The following is a 17332-nucleotide window of genomic DNA, read 5'->3' as shown; positions in this document are numbered from 1 at the left end:
ACATTGCATCAGTTCCTGTGAAGCACATCAAGAGTTAATGAAACCTTCTACCAAAAGTAAGGTCTGAAAGAAGATGCTAGATCCAGCCAATAGTGATTGAAAAATGTAGAGGGGGGGGGGGACCACATAGCGGCTCTACACATCTGCTCTATTGAGGCACCGGCTCTTTCCACCCAGGGGGCTGCCTCTGCTGCCCTAGTCGAAAGAGACTTGTTTTTATGGGTAGGCCACCCCACGTGAGGAGTATGAAGAGGGTGATAACGTCCCTTATCCATCTCGCCAATGCACCCTTAGAAGCTTTTTGCCCCTTTCAAGATCCCTGAAAGCACACAGACTAGCCTTCCTACACTCTCATGTGACCACTAGGTATTGGATTAGGCACCTTCAGACATCTAGTGTATGTAATACTCTCTCTTCCTTGTTCTTGGTAAGGAGACAAAAAGAAGGGAGGAAGATGACCTGTGATCTATGGAAACAGGATACCACATTTGTTGGGTAGGTTGGGTCTGTCAAGATTTGTGTGAAGGGGGGGGCAGTCGATAATGCCTGGATGTCATTGACCCTACAAGCTGACGTGATAGCCACTATAAGTGATGTCTTAAAGGGAATCTGTCATCCCTTTATTCGAATATGAGCTGCCGGCACCGACATCAGGGGTTTATCTACAGCATTCTGTAATGCTGTAGATAAGCCCCGGATGTAACCTGAAAGATAAGAAAAAAAACAGTTAGATTATACTCACCCCGGCGTCCGGTCCGGTGCCTCCCATCTTCATACGATGCCGTCCTCTTTCCTTCCTGTCGTGGGAGAGGTCAGGCACCTGCGCATTGCAGTATTCTGCTCTGCCCTCAACAGGGCAGAGGAGTGCGCCTGTGCCGGACAGGAATGAAGAGGACGTCATCGCTGCAAGATGGAAGGCGCCGGACCGGACTGCGACTCTCTCCGGACCCGAACCGGAAAGCCCCTGGGTGAGTATAATATAACTCCTTTTTCTTATCTTTCTGGTTACATCGGGGGCTTATCTACAGCATTACAGAAGGCTGTAGATAAGCCCCTGTTGTCGGTGCCGGCAGCTCATATTCGACAAAAGGGGTGACAGATTCCCTTTAAGAGATAGGATTCTCAAAGAAGCCTCTTCCAGAGGTTTAAAAGGAGGTTTGGTCAGGGCTGTAAGGATCAAATTTAAATACAAAGGAGGGAGTATTCCGAGAGGGGATGGGTCTAGACCTAATTGATGCCTTGATGAATCTGGATATGAATTGATTCCTAGATAGGTCATAATTGTATAGGGTATAATGCTGTGATTTGAACCTAAAGTACTTGTAGCTAGGCCCGGTTCCAACTCCTTCTGTAGGAACTCTAAGATGGGGAAATCTGACATGGAGAAAGACTTGGGGTTCCTAGTTAACGATAAACTTACCTGGAGCAGCCAGTGCCAGACAGCAGCTGCCAAGGCAAACAGGATCATGGGTACATTAAAGAAGTCTGGATACACATGATGAGAGCATTATACTGCCTCTGTATAAATCCCTGGTTAGACCACACATGGCGTACTGTGTACAGTTTTAGGCACCAGTGCTCAGGAAGGATATAATGGAACTAGAGCGAGTACAAAGGAGGGCAACAAAATTAATAAAGGGGATGGGGGAAATAAAATACCCAGAGAGATTAGCAAAGTTAGGATTATTTAGTCCAGAAAAAAAAAAAAGACGACTGAGGGGCAATCTAAGTATGTATAAGTATATAAGGGGACAATACAAATATCTCTCCGAGAATCTGTTTATACCAAGAAATGCGATGGTCACAAGAGGGCATTCTCTGCGTCTGGAGGAGAGAGAGAAGGTTTTTGTACAAACATAGAAAAGGATTCTTTACTGTTAGGGCAGTGAGAATCCAAAATTCCTTGTCTGAGGAGGGGGTGATGGCGAACTCAGTCGAGGGTTTCAAGAGAGGCCTGGATGTCTTGCTGGAGCGTAACAATATTGCATCTTACAGCTATTAGGTTCTTTGTAAGGACAAAGATCTAGGGTTTTATTCTGACTGAACTGGATGGACAAATGTCTTTTTTCAGCCTTGCTATCTATGTTACTAAGGTTGTTAAAGGAACTCCTCCTTCTAACTTGGAATCTGAAGCTGAAAGGAACTTTCTCCATGTTTTCCCATAAAGTTTCGTGGTTACGGGTTTCCTACTTTGTAGCAACGTGGAGATTAAATTCGGAGAAAATCCCTTATTACTCAGGAGAGACCTCTCAAATTCCAGACAGTCATGTGCAAGTTTGTTACCCAAGGATGAAGAACCAGTCCCTGGGAAAGAAGGTTTGGAAGCTCCGGAAGTACCCAGGGGTCGGAGAAGTACATCATTCTCAGTCAAAAAAAATAAATAAACATCCTCTTTGACCAGAAGGGGCATATTAAGTTCACTTTGGCCCTGTTAGTCCGGATTTTCCTCAGAACCACCGGAATCAGAGCAATCAGATGAAAAGCATAGGCTAGATGGTGGTCCCATTGAATCATGAAGGCATCTAATGCTATGGGGTGCCCTTTGGGGGTCTATTGAGCAGAATGCGTCTACCTTCATGTTCTGACTGTTGGCGAATAGATCTATGGAAGGACGTTCACACCTTTTTGCGATATGATCGAACACCGACTGATTCAGTTCCCACTCGCCCTATCTTAGCAGAGTCCGACTCAGGAAGTCCGCTCTGCAATTTTCTGTCCCTCTTATGAGGAGTGTCGATAAAGACCCCAAGTTGCCATCGGCTAACTGAGAAATGTATCTTGTCACTCCCATGAGAGGGCGGGACCGGGTTCCTCCCTTGTGATTCAAGTATGCTACCACTACCCGGTTGTCTGAGAATACTCTTATGTGCTGTCGCTGGAGAGTATTCAAGAATTCTAAAAAGGGCGAAATTTACTGCCAATAGTTCCTTTATGTTTGAGGATGCTGATCTTAGGTCCTCTGTCCAGACACCTTGAGCTATCTGGTCATTCAGGTGAGCCCCTCAACCCCTGGGGCTTGCGTCTGTGGTCAGAACCTGAGAGATTGAAATCACCCACGGAATGCCCCGGGTTAAGTTTATGATGACCAGGTTAACTGCCCTTCTAAATGCCCTCTTTTAGAGAGTTTTCAGCTGATAAATTTTCCCACTGCAAATCTCTGGTGTGTGTCTGAGTCCATTGAACAGCCGGGATACAGGCAGTCATGGAACCTAGAAGGGACATTGCTTTCCGTGAAGACAGAGGGGAGTTCCCTTATCAGAGAAATCAGGGCTATGATTTTCTGAACTCTCTCAGTCGAGAGGCAACACTCCTGCTTCTTTCAATCTAATATGATAGCTAGATCTTCCTGCTCTTGGTTCAGCATGATTTTGGATTTCCCTAGTGTAAGGTAGCGCTTGTTATTCGGGTTGGGGATAGACGCTAGGCAGCCGATAAATCAGGTCCGGCACAGGTTTCTCAACATAACTCAGTCCATTCGGTTTATTATGCAGCATAAACCATCAACAGCAACAGAAACTTCATACCAAACAGCATAATGTCCATGACAGAGCTCCGCTCTGTTAATCCTGTGATCACACAGGCTTTGTTATGTCCAGTACGCAGGCTCTCTAGCCTCACAGTTATATCCCCTGTCCGGGTACCTCATAGCTGCTTCTCAGTCCTGACATTCATTCCCTCTGCTGGGAATTCTCAGACATGTGCAGCCATGCTACACAGCGTCCCCACGTGCACTCAGGAAGGCAGACATCTTCCTGGCAGTCAGACGAGACCTTCTATACGGACCAACGGGGTCCAAGCATTCACTCATGTGACCTACCCTGGCCACCTTATGTGGTCCATAGCCACGCCCACCGGATCACATGGCTATGACCTCATCGCAGGTCCTACAACCATTCACACACATACACTTTACTATGGTGTTCTAGACACACGCCCCTGGGTGGGTTTGTAGGCGATTGGTCCCACCCGTCTCCCCAACCACCTAAAGGCTTCCCTATCACATTGGCACAGAACATCAGCAGTAGCTCTGCTGATCAACACATAACCAAGCCTTCATCCCTAGGCCACCCACCTTGGGATACATAACGGTCATTTAGCGTCCTACTCCTGTTACCACACTGGATGTGCCTGTACACCCGTCCTGGAACACCCACACAGTGCCTCCTAGCGGACACAGTGGTCACTACACCACACTAGATTCAAAAGCCAGCCTAAATTCGTCAAGGAATCGATGACTCTCTCTAGTTGGTCCTTGCAACCCTTGGGGGAAGTTGCCTTTTATCAGAAAATTGTCTAGGTATGGGACAATCAGGATATCTTGATCCCTCAAGTGTGCCATTACCTCTGCCACTATCTTGGTGAACACCCGAGGAGCTATGTCTATACCGAACTGTAGGGCCGTGAACTGATAGTGCTTTACTACCCCATTTATTGGGACTACTACTCTGAAGAATTTGCGATAGTCTGTGGATGGGGACGTGATAGTTTCCGTCCTTTAGGTCCAGCAGTGTCATGAATCAGTTCGGAAACAGCATTTTTACTTATGTTTTTATTGTTTCCATCTTGAAGGTTTGAACCTTCAATAACTTGATCAGTTTCTTTAGATTTATGATTGTCCTGAACATTCCTTCTGGATTTTTCCTCAGGAACAGAGGGGAGTAGAATCATTCGCCTTTTTCCCAGTAAGGAAACTCTTGAAGAACTACTTTCCCTATCAGAACCTGAACCTCATGCTCTAAGGCTAGTTTCTCTTTGTTTGAAGAACTCTGGGGTGTCACTATGAAATTTGGACGGTAAGGTAAGTGGAATTGAAGTTTTAGACCTGATTTTATTAGGTCTAAGATCCAAGAGCTGTTGGAAAGGTTTTCTCAGGCCAAGAGAAAAAAGAAAAAAAAAAAAAAAAAAAAAAAGATATAACCTTTCCCCCACCTGGGGAAAACCCTCACTGGGATGTGGTCATTGGGGGGCCTGTTGAACAAGAACCCCTTGGTTTTCACCCTTCTATCCTCCCACCGATTCTGGTTCCGGGGGGTTTTCTCCGGATAAATTTCCTACTGCAAAAGGATTTCCTATAAGAGGCAGTGGAGAGGAGAGAGGTTTTTTTTTTTTATTTATTAACCCGCTTTATCCAAAGTATTATCAAGAATTAATAATATTAGTGTGCGCTTGGAACACTCAAAGAAGAGGGAAATCTAAATTGGGTGGTTATAGAAAAGAAAAAAAAAAAAATCTCTTAAAAGTGCTCTTTATGTAGCTGGATAATAGCGAGAAAATAGCAATTCGTAATAGTCAATTGTAAGACCTCAGAAGAAGTGCTTAAGGGAAAGAGAAAATATATATATATATATATATATATATATATATATATATATATATATATATATATGCTGGTGGCAATCTTAGTTCCAACCTGAACAATCACAAACTAAAAAGGCATGAGTGAGGGTAAAAACCTGAAATCACTGAACAGGTTATATACTGCAGGGTAATTCTCCCTGATAGTAGCTTAAAAAAAAAAAAGTCAAAGTCAAATTGCAGCCTGTGAACGGCTGTGCAGAGTAGCCGCAATAGTAAATGCACAAGTCAGAAAGCGGTACCTGTAAAGATAATGCGATGCGAAGTCCTCACTCCAGTAAGCGGTGCAAGTTAAAATAGCGCTTTTTGCTCCAGCGCTTGGAAAAGGAGGGGGGGGTTTGTACACTGGGGTATAGACGAGTTACAGGGGCTGCCCCGGCCGGTGGCAGCCTCCTGTCAGTGTACCTCCAGCTGTGGAGCAGACGTGAGCGGCCTCTCGTGCTCCCGGCGTCTGTGAGCTGCTTCAGGTATACAGGACCTTCGTGATGTGAGTCAACACATGACCACGTCAGTTTCACTTGCTGGTGGTTGCGACGGGGACCAATGGACTTTTCAACATGTTTCAAAGACTGTCTTCTTCCTTATCAAGAATTCAATCAAACAAGGAATGGAGCATAGTCTGAACTTTGTCTAGAGATCTCCTGGCCAACATTTAAGCCTGAGGGCTCTCCACGGATATTTCCTTTTTTTTGTTGATAAATGAAACTCTCTCTGGTTTCTTCCACTCTTTTTTTTAATTAGTGGCTGGATTTTCTCATTTAGGGGGAAATATCTCTTTTTGTTCTAGTCCGCTGAACATTATGTCTTGAACTGATATTTTTGGACGAGGGTCTACCAGCTCCATGGTGGCCCTGACTGCTTTGATAAGGCCGTTTCTTCTAATGGGAAACAGTTAAGACCGCCCCTGCCCCCGGATGAAGATGAGGATGCTGATGAATCGGACGTATCTCCGTCCATCTCTTCATCCTCTGAACTGCTAGACCTGGACTCCGGGAACCAGTCTCTGGACTTTCGCCATTTTTCCCCTTATCCTGAATGGACCTAAAGGGTAATTTCTAACTGCAACTTTATTAAGAACTTAAGATCTGAAGCAAACTCTGGGGTCTCTTCACAGGTTGTTTGTTCTATACAAGCGCTGCAGATTCTTTTTTCCCCCCATGTAATGGGTAACTCTTTCGCGCAAAGTGCACACACTAAACCCCTGAAGTACCGGATCGAGCGTCGCAAATCACGCCTCCAGCGCCCGCCCAGCTGCCTGCAGAGCAGGTGACGAGGATTCCAGGAGAGGCAGCATACCCTGCAGCGCTCATTTTCTATGCTGTCATTCCCCGCACACCGTAGAGGCCCACTGACCCCCAACGGTGGCGTCTCAGGACACAGAGCCAGCCGAGGCAGGAAACCACTGATGCCTGGACTGGTCTGGCTGGGCCTGGCATCCCACAACGACCTCTTCTGGCATTTCAGGCATGCCTTCCTTTGCAGGTACGTTGACTGTAGTTTCCCCGTCAAGGACAGGAAACCAACTAATGCAGGAGAGAGGTACCGCCCTTTTTATCTGTAGGTTGTCCTTGAAGGGCAGATCCCCTCTCTCCATGGTGCAGTCATGGGGGAAGGAGAGTGGCCACTTTCTACTCTTAAGGTACTGTTACACTTAGCGATGTACCAGCGATCCCGACCAGCGATATGACGCGGTCAGGATCGCTGGTACATCGCTAAGTGGTCGCTAGTGAGCTGCCACACAGGCAGATCTCACCAGCGACATCGCTGGGGACGGTGGGCGTTACTTACCTGTCACACTAGGCGATCCTGCATCCTCCCGCCCGGCTCCACGCTCGTCTCTCCACAGGAAGCGCCGCAGGAAGCTGACGACGAGAAACAGTCCTGGACGTTCTCGCGCGATCAGCGATAACCAGCGGGGAGCCGGTCGTAGGTAAGTATCAGACATAGCGATATCGCTAGCAATATCGCTATAACGTCACAAGTTATAACGATATTGCTAGCGATATCGCTTAGTGTGACAGTACCTTTATTCTATTCCCGCTGCCCCAAATGATTACTATGGTACCTTTTTTTGTTTTTATAAATCTGCCATACTGTTCGAAAGATGTAAGCGTTTAATTTGCTTTTTAAACAAGCTGGGTAAACTGACCTGCGGTGCAATTATGAAAACCGCAACATTCCAATCTGTTAGAATAAATTTGCTTTATTTGCGGATTTTCCCCATGACTTTAATCCAGGGGTAGGGAACCTCTGGCCCGTGGGCAGGTCCCCGAAGACCGCAATGGTCGGGCAGCAGCCGTATTCTGCCTGCTGCCGGCCCTTTAACCCCAAAGTACACGATACGCAGCGTTCAGTACAGAACATTGCTTGCACATGACTGATGACTTCATTGGGGTGGGCGGGGTTAGCACCCAATGCCCTCCCTTCCTCCTGTCCCAGAAGAGGAGCTGTTGGCAAAGTCCAGAGAGATCTCCGTTCCGGCAGCTCTGTGTCTGTCTGCTGGTGATTTGTGCCCCTCAGCTATTTGCCCCCTGTGATCTGTGGCCCCCCAGCTACTGCCCCAATATGATATCTTTGCCCCCAACTATATGCACCCCTGTGATCTCTGTGCCTCCCAGCTATGTGCCCCCATGTGATCTGTGGCCCCAGCTATGAGCTCCCCTGTGATCTCTGCGCCCCATAGCTATATGTCCCCCTGTGATTTTTGCCCCTCAGCTATGTGCCCCTCTGATCTGTTCTCCCTGTGATCTCTCTGCCCCCCAACTATATGCCCTCCTGTGATTTGTGCCCTCAAACTATATGCTCCCTGTAATCTCTGCGCCCCTCATCTTTGGACCCCCGTGATCCCTGTGCCCCCTGCTATGTACCCCCGTGACACTTGTGCTCCCATTTGATCTGTCCCCTCCAGCTATGTGCCGCCCCCCCGGTGATCTATGTGCCTCCCCCATTGATGCCTTCCCCCCCATTGCTGTATATCTCCCAGGGCTGTATGTGCCCCCAAGTGATATGTATATACCCCAGTGCTGCATTTACCCCAGAAGTGCTGTATATCCCCCACACTAGTCCTCCTTTGACCAGTTGCAGTAGGCGACTGCACCACCATGTCAATGTTCTACTCACAGGATTACACAGTCCACGATATCCTCCAGTTTACAGTCACTAAACATGCAAGACCATGCTTGACCAGTGGCCGTGAGCGACCCCACACCATCGTGTTACTGTGCTACTCCCAGCTTTTCACAGGACACGACATCCTTTAATTTAGTCACTAAACAAACGCTAGTCTTCCTCTGACCCGTTGCCGTGGGCTACTGCACTGCTGTGCAAGCTGTGGGTGCCAAGCGTCTCAGCTCCCTTGGCCTCACACAGGTGGAGTGCTGCAGAGCCAACTGCTCTGTCCTCCTACAAACACCAGACTGACACTGACTGACACACCCAAACCCTTCAGTACAGGACTTCTAAAAAAAGAAACCTGTGGCCTACAGCCACATGGAAAACCCAGGCCTGGAATGAAACGGACTGCACGACTACCATCCTGCAGTCTGTTTCACAACACACCATCCCAGAGCAGGCTGTCCTTAAATCTGCCTTGGACCCTAAAATGTCCAAGACTACACTTATTTTTATTATTTCTAGTCTGCATTGCAGTCACCGCTACGCCCGTGACTGCCATGCACTCCTATGGCCTTCACACGCCTCCATGCACAACTTGGGGGAACACCAAGTAAACCCTACCTGTGACATCGGTCACTGCTTCACCAATGCAATCATACGCGCATCCTGGGGAGAACAAACAGCAACTCCTACCTGTGACACCGGTCACTGCCTCACACCTCCCAGTGCTGTATATCCCCCAACCTGTGATGTATGTAACCCCCAGTGCTGTATGTGACCCCACCAGTGATGTACACTGCCCCTATTGGTCAAACAATCAGTAGATTTGGTTTCCAGTACAATCTCTATGCTGATTACACCCAATTATATGCTGCTTCTCCTGACATCACGCATGCATTTTTTAGAAAACACCAGCAATTGTCTAAACGCTGTGTCTAACATCATGTCTTAGAATCGTAGAGTTGGAAGGGACCTCCTGGGCCATCTGGTCCAACCCCCTGCTCAAAGCAGGATTCGCAATATCATCCCAGACAGATATCTGTCCAGCCTCTGTTTAAAGACTTCTATTGAAGGAGAACTCACCACCTCTCATGGCAGCCTGTTCCACTCATTGATCACTCTGTCAAAGTTTTTTCTAATATCTAATCTGTGTCTTCTCCCATTCAGTTTCATCCCATTGCTTCTAGTCTTTCCTTGTGCAAATGAAAAGAATCCTTCTGCAATGTGACAGCCCTTGAGATATTTGTAGACCGTAATTAAGTCTCCTCTCAGTCTTCTCTTTTGCAAGCTAAACATTCCCAAATCCTGCAACCTTTCCTCATAAGAAAGGGTTTGCAGACCGGTCACCATTCTGGTCGCTCTTTTCTGAACTTGCTCCAGTTTGTTGATGTCTTTTTTAAAATGTATTTTAAAAAATACATCTATCTGAAACTGAACCTGTCAAAGACCTGAACTCCATGTGTTTCCTCCCGCTACTAATGTACCTATACCCGACATTGCCATTTCCGTGTGTGGTTCCACTATTACTCCCCAGCAACATGCCCGCTGTCTTGGGGTCATATTTGACTCCGAGCTTTCATTCGCCCCCCACATCCGATCACTGGCACGCTCTATCTATATATCTATTATCTGTACCTCAAAAACATTTCTAGAATTCGACCTTTTCTTACTTTTGACTCCGCAAAAACTCTGTTTCTATTATTCATTCTCATCTCGCCTATTCTAACTCTCTACTAATCGGTCTCCCTCTTACCAAACCCTCCCCCCTCCAATCTGTCTTGAGTGCTGCAGCCAGGATCATATTCCTCGACAATCGTTACACCGATGCCTCTACCTTGTGTCAGTCATTAAACTGGTTACCCATCCACTCCAGAATCCAGCACAAACTTATTACCCTCACCCACAAAGCTCTCCATGGCTCAACACCACCCTACATCTCCTCCCTTGTTTCAGTATACCACCCTAGCCGCGCCTTCCATTCTGCTGATGACCTGAGGTTAGCATCCTCAATAATCAGAACCTCCCACTCCTGTCTCCAAGACTATACATGTGATGTGCCAATTCTTTGGAATGCACACCACAGGTCAATACGATTTAGTCCCCAATCCCCACAATTTTAAGCGTGCCCTGAAAACGCATTTATTCAGACTGGCCTACCGCCTCAACATATTAACCTAATCTATCCCTGTGTGGCACAGCCAAAAGTTTTACCATAACCAGGTTCCCCGCATCATGTTCCCACATGCTTTATGCATCCATTAGCCCTCTGTGTCTGTACTGTTACACACTTAACATTATGGCTGGTCCATACAATCAGGGCAATTGTTACCACCCACCTTTCGTGTCTACCTTTTTTCCTCATAGATTGTAAGCTTGCGAGCAGGGCCCTCATTCCTCTTGGTATCTTATGATCTATGTGATTATTGTTATGCTGTAATGTCTATCGTCTGTACATGTCCCCTCTGAAATGTAAAGTGCTGCGGAATATGTCGGCGCTATAGAAATAAAATTTATTATTATTATATTCCCCCCAGGAACATGTATATCATCAGTGCAGTCTGTACTTCCTAGTGATGTCTGTCCCCCCCAGCCTCCCCGATGATGAATATGTCCCAGCATCTCCTGTGATGTCTTTGCCCCCCCAGCCCCTCCTATAATTTATATGACCCTAGAGTCTCCTGTGATGCACATACATCAGTCCCATTGTTTCCCATGTTATGAACAGCAGTTCCTGCGTCTCCTATGTGACGTATACACAGCTGTCTCAGCGTCCTCTATGTGATATAGATATAGCAGTACCAGCATCTCCTATGTGATGTATAGACAGCAGTCACTGTGTCTCCTATGTGATGCTTACACCGCAGTCCCATCATCTCCAATGTGGTGTATATACAGCTGTCTCAGCATCTCCTATGTGATGCACATGATTTACAAAACTTATGACAAAAAGGTGACTGCTTTCGTGGCCGACACATACATGGAAAAGCAGCTGTGAGAAGCAACATGATTATTATCACCTAATATTACAGCTGCACCACAGAGAAGCAGCTCCAGCCGTCATATTAAGGGCGAGTTACCGTAATTAATTGTTTGACTAAATATACCGGGGTAATTTTCAAGGTGATCATTTTTGTGTGGCCCCCGAATGATGGTAGAAATTTCCAAATGGCCCCTGGCTGCAAAAAAGTTCTCCACCCCTGCTTTAATGCAACGAGGGGAAATCTGCAGATAGATATATTACTTATGAATATGTTTTTTAGTGCATTTCCGCAACAGAACACTAAAAATGAATGTAATCCGCATCAAAGCTTTATCAAATTCAAAAACCAAGAAGTCTCCAAAATAAATCAGCTTTATTAAAAACATAGGCTTTCCATGCATGTGTTGTGACTGTCACACAGCCGCGACACATGCAGCTGCGACGCCAGACACCAGATTATCTGAGCGCTCCAGGCATCCGGGTTACCGCTGCAGCTTCTTCGGTAAGTGCTATAGCTTGCCGAATAAGGAGGGAGCCGAACATATTCGCTCATGTCTAAACAAGACATACCAAAAAAATAAACATTTTAAAAACATTAAGAAAAACTCAAAAGTGCAATGAAAAACTGCAATTCAGAGGAAAATCTGAAATATCAAAACCATAATCAATCTCATGATAGGCAATTATCCTTATACTTTTTATGTAATACTTTGGTCAGTTTAAACTGCTGCGGAAGTTTTTCTTTGAAAGAGCACAATGATCCACAGAACAGAGCAGTGTCGTCACAGAAGATACAGAAAGTGACCTTGAGTCCCCCCCCCCCCCCCCCCCTCAGAGGCTTAACTTTATATCGATCAAAGGTGATAAATAATTATTTACTGAGGAAGTTTCAATTTGTCTTTAGAGGAACTCACTTGAGAGGGCAAAGCAACAGAAAACTTGTACATGTGGCGCATCCATATTTCCAAAATATATAAATTTACAAGTAGAAATCTAACTACATACACTTTCAATCGAACCTGTCAGCAGTTTTGGCCAATATAAGATGCGGCCACTGCCTTTCAGGGATTATCTACAGCATTCTATAATGCTGTAGATAAGTCCCGATCCTACCTGCAAGAGGAGAAAAATAAGTTTTATTATACTCATCTGCGGGGCGGTCCAGTCCGGTGGGTGTCGCAGGTCTTGGTCCGGCGCCTCCCATCTTCTTGCGATGCCGTCCTCCTGCTTGCTTCACGAGCTCCCCGTCATCGCACTCCTGCACAGGCGTACTGATCTGCCCTGTTGAGAGCAGAGTAAAGTACTGCAATGTGCAGGCTCTGGGAAAGGTCATAGAGGCCCAGCGCCTGTGCACTGCAGTACTTTGTTCTGCCCTCAACAAGGCAGATAAATACACCTGCACAGGAGCACGATGTCGGGGAGCGATGAAGCAAGCAGGAGGGCGGCAATCATAAGATGGCAGGCGCCGGACCTGCAACACCCATCGGACCTGACTGCCCTGCAGGCGAATATGAAAAAAAAAAAAAAGAGGGTATTACGTACCTGGTAATGTGTTTTTCATGATCCCCTCTCGTGGTGCCATCATGGATCCACCCTTCAAGGACAGGAAACCTTCGAGATAAAAAGGGAAGCTCCTCTTTCCGCATCAGTTGTTTTACAGAGCATGAGAGGAACTCCGCAGATTAGTGTACATTCAAATAATACATCCAGCTATTTCTAGTTACTAACACCCTAGGGAGTGCCTAACCCTAAAGATGTACCAATTGTACTAACGTGATCAATAGGGAGGGAATAAGGGTGCCATCATGGATCATGAAACAAATTACCAGGTACATAATACCCATGTTTTTCCCATCACCCATGACGGCACCACGAAAGAATTACACAGAGATTTGTAGTTTCTTAGGGAGGGATCACCGCCTGTAACACCCTTCTCCCGATTGTGAGGTAAGAGGAAGCAGACAGATCTAACCTATAATGTCTGAATAAGGTAGACAGAGAGGACCAAGTAGCCGCCTTACAGATCTGGTCGATGGAAGCATCTGCTCTCTCCGCCCAGGATGTTGCCCTGCCTCTTGTGGAATGGGCCTTCAGACCTTCTGGAACAGCCCTGCCTGCACTACTATACGCTAGCTTAATGGCCTCTGACCCATCTAGCTATAGTTTGGTTAAAGACCTTAAGGCCCCTGCTTGCCCCCTGAAACGAGACTAACAAGGCCCTCTGCTTCCTCCAGGATTTTGTTACCTCCAAGTATCGTAGGAGACACCTCATGAGTTCTATGGAAACTTGACACCACCTTGGGAAATTAAGCTGGGTCTAACCTTATCACAACCCTATCTTCCATAACCTGAGTGTAGGGAGGGTCTGCTGACGTCTGCAATTCGCCTATTCTACGGGCCGAAGTGAGCGCCACTAATAAGGCTGTCTTTAATGTGATAACCTCTTCTGACACCGTGCTCAGTGGCTCAAAGGGACTCTGTTAAGGCTGACAATACTAGATTTAGATCCCAAGGAGGAGGTGTAGGAGATGGGACAGAGCTTGTTCTACTACAGGCTCTGATAAACCTAGCCCACCCACATATCGCTCGCCAGGTCACAGTGAAATAATGCCTCCAAGGCTGAATCTTGCACTTTGAGGATACCAACTGCTTGTCCCAATTCTAGTCCCTTTTGCAGGAACTCTAGTATGGCGACTATCGGTACTTCCACTTCCCGTATTGGCCCTGAGACAAAAAAAAATTTCCATATTCTCCCATAAATTTTTGTGGTTATTGCTTTTCTGCTACTAAGAAGTGTGGACACTAGCCCTGCTGAGAAGCCCTTCTTCTCTAGTAATGACCTCTCAAATTCCAGGCTGTTAAATGCAGCCCGGGCCTCTGAGGATGATGGAAGGGTCCCTGTGTTAGAAGGTCCTTGTCCTCTGGGAGTACCAATGGATCAGACATGGACATTTTCCTTAGCCAGTAGAATCACAGCCTTTTTGGCCAAAACAGGGCTATTAAAATTATTCTGGCCTTGTCTTCTCGGATTTTCCTCAGTACTGCTGGTATGAGGCATATTGGAGGGGAAGCGTATAAGAGCTCTGATGTCCATGCTATCTTGAAGCCGTCCACTGCCAACGGTCTGTCTGCTAGACTTAGGGAACAAATCCTTGGACCCCACGTGTCCACTATCCGATTGAAAATTGACTTTTTTAGGCACCGTTCTCCTGGTCTTAACCGATTGTGACTTAAAAAGTCTGCCTTCCAGTTGTCTACTCCTTGGGTATGCAGGGCCGATAATGAGAGGAAATTATGTTCTGCCAGACACAGGATCCTCTCTGTTATCTCCATCAGGTTTAGAGAACGGGTGCCCCCCTGGTGATTTATATAGGCCACTGCAAACTGGTTGTTGGACAGGACTCTCACATGTTGACCCTGTAAATGCAGTAACAGCCCATTCAGAGCCTTTTCGACCGCCAGCAGTTCTTACTCGTTTGAGGATAGGCCCCTTCCTCCCTGGGACCGGGGATTCTGGAGCCACACGGTATCTAGGTGGGCTCCCCACCCCCAGGGACTGGTGTCCGTTATGACTATCCTGGAGGCTCTGCATGTCCATGGTACTCCTCTTGGGGCTGACTTGATTTGCAACCACCACCTGAGTGACTGAACTACAGAGTCCGGGAGGGAAAGCTTCTGCTCTAACCGCTTATGTAGTACTAGGTCGTTTTGCAGTACGCCCTGTGAGCGTGACCTCTTATCTGGCTCCTGCTTCTGGGGAGGCTGCAGGTGCTCAGGTGAAAGGGCCTCCATACTTGCCCACATCTGCACGCTTGCTCACCCCTTAAATATCTACGCCCCCCCACCCTTTTTTTTCCTCATTAAGAGCACTTGGTTACCCCCTGTGCGCAGTCCCGGTGTGTGTTCCCGCGCTGACCACTTCCGGTGCGCACCCCCCATTTCGTGCGCCGCAGCAGAGTTACGGCCAGATTGGGGGGGGGGGGTGACCTTCCACGCTTACACCGCAATGTCCCACCGTCTGGGCCTGGAAGTCCCTCCAAGTAAAGGTTGAAGCCGGAGCCCCAGAATCTGCGGTCAGGCCGTCCTCCGGAGGAAGGACTCAGGTACACCCAGGAGGGAATTAAAGGGAAAGGCTCTCAGTCCAGGGCCTGATGATCCCGCTCAACAGGGAAGACACGATAACGTGTCCTCTGTGGAGCCAAATTCACCCGGGCACCGATGTGCCTCACGGGCTGCATGGCTACCATTTCTCAACAGGGAGAGCACAGTAAATGTGGCCTCCGAGGAACTTTGCCTCACCCGGACACCAAAGCTCGCAGGCTGCATTCATCAGGGAGAGTACACCAACGTGGCCTCCAAGGCTTCTATCTTCACCCGGGCGTTGTCTGACGGGCTGTGTCCATGCTTCCCTCAGGGAGGGCACGGTAAAATGTGGCCTCAGAGGCGACTACTGGCACCTGGTGACGGATGCAGCAGGCCGTTGCCTGCCAAAAAAAACATCTGACCAGGCCTGGGCATCCTCTTCAGTCTTCAAGCTTTGATCTTGAAGGTTCCCCATCAAGGACAGGAAACCAACTGATGCCGAGAGAGGAGCCACGCTTTTTATCTTGAAGATTTCCTGTCCTTGAAGGGCGGATCCTTTCTCGTGGTGCAGTCATGGGTGACGGAAAAAACTTATTTTCCTTCTCTTTCAGGTCAGATCGGGGGCTTATATACAGCACTCTAGATTGCTGTAGATAAGCCCTGAAAGGCATTGGCCGCATCTTATAGCAGACAAAACTGCTGACAGGTTCGCTTTAAAGTTTCTTAGGCTGCATTCAAACTAACCAAAAGGAGGATGTTACGGATACAACAGGGAACTTAAGGTGTTTTCCCACGAACAAAAGTTAATTTTAATCAACAGATCTTGGAACAATAATAAGTTACACAATTGGACGTTTAAATAAAATGTTCCTGTGCGGAGATAATCCTATAAATGTGCCCCTGCTATGCTCTGTGTAATGGCTATGTCTCACCATACAGGTACATGGTCTGAACATACAACAGCTACAGGCAAGGCTGAGGAAGAGGTTGAGTGAAAAGGGGGGGGGGTAGACAGACATTTACAAACGGATAGCAAATGATTCTATTTTTAAGTGAAACATTGTTTTAACACAAGCAGTGAAATGATAAAAAAATAAATAATAATAATAAATAATAGTAATAATGCGCTGATCTAACACCGCTAGTTAAAAATATATATTACTGAACATGAGTCTCTTTGTTAAACATTCTGATCATACTGTATGAAGCTCACTGACACGTAACGGCGAACCTCTCATTGGGTCCCTATTGCGTTCAAAAAGCGGCGGCGTGGTGCCTCACAGCGCTCATGCTGCAATGCCTAGCGGCATTAGATCAACGTATCTCCTCCAAAAAAAAAAAAAATCATACGTTGAATAAATAGATGAATAAATAACAAACCATAGCAGAGGAGTACAATTGCTGCACCCTCTTAGCTGATCCACTTGAGGATTTGTCAGTCGTCAGTGTCCTAGCAACTCGACAAGGGCTAGATGCGATGTCTGAGAAGCAAGAGATCAGGTAAATTGTATACAGCAGACACTTCTAGCAAAACTATTTTGTTTAATAGACATATTACCATTATACACAAAATTTACTGATGTACATTGGGGTAGAATTGCTATTGAAGAAGAAATTAGAGATTCAATTGATAGCCAGTGGAAAATGGGCACCATTAGCAGTGTTCCCCAGTGTTACCCTGACACCAGTACAGTAGTGAAATCTTCCTCATCATGTTCCTAATCTGCAGTTTCATATCTCGGGTGCATCTTTAGAAGATAATAAAACACATGGATGATGTGTGGTATCCAACAGACATTT

General features: G+C 46.8%; 1 protein-coding gene across 5 annotated transcripts in view; it reads right to left on the bottom strand.

Annotated features, from left to right (window-relative positions):
* The window catches only part of TROAP (trophinin associated protein), a 109223-nt gene that overhangs the window by 21569 nt on the left and 70322 nt on the right, over positions 1-17332 (bottom strand). For 4 of the 5 annotated variants that reach the window (XR_012227422.1, XM_073563466.1, XM_073563464.1 and 1 more), the window contains one exon: positions 16913-17013. The exons of the other annotated variant lie outside the window; for it this stretch is intronic. Coding sequence is in view for 3 of the 4 variants with exons in the window: in XM_073563466.1 (XP_073419567.1) it covers positions 16913-17013 (101 nt within the window). In the remaining variant the exon portion in view is untranslated. The remainder of the gene's footprint in view (positions 1-16912; positions 17014-17332) is intronic. 5 annotated transcript variants of the gene reach the window in all.

This window comes from Dendrobates tinctorius, unplaced genomic scaffold (assembly GCF_039654945.1).
Source record: "Dendrobates tinctorius isolate UK_male_01 unplaced genomic scaffold, ASM3965494v1 ptg000388l, whole genome shotgun sequence".
Classification (NCBI taxonomy): Eukaryota; Metazoa; Chordata; class Amphibia; order Anura; family Dendrobatidae; genus Dendrobates; species Dendrobates tinctorius.
The sequence above is the reverse complement of the archived record's forward strand: the minus strand, read 5'-3'. Positions and strand labels throughout refer to the sequence as shown.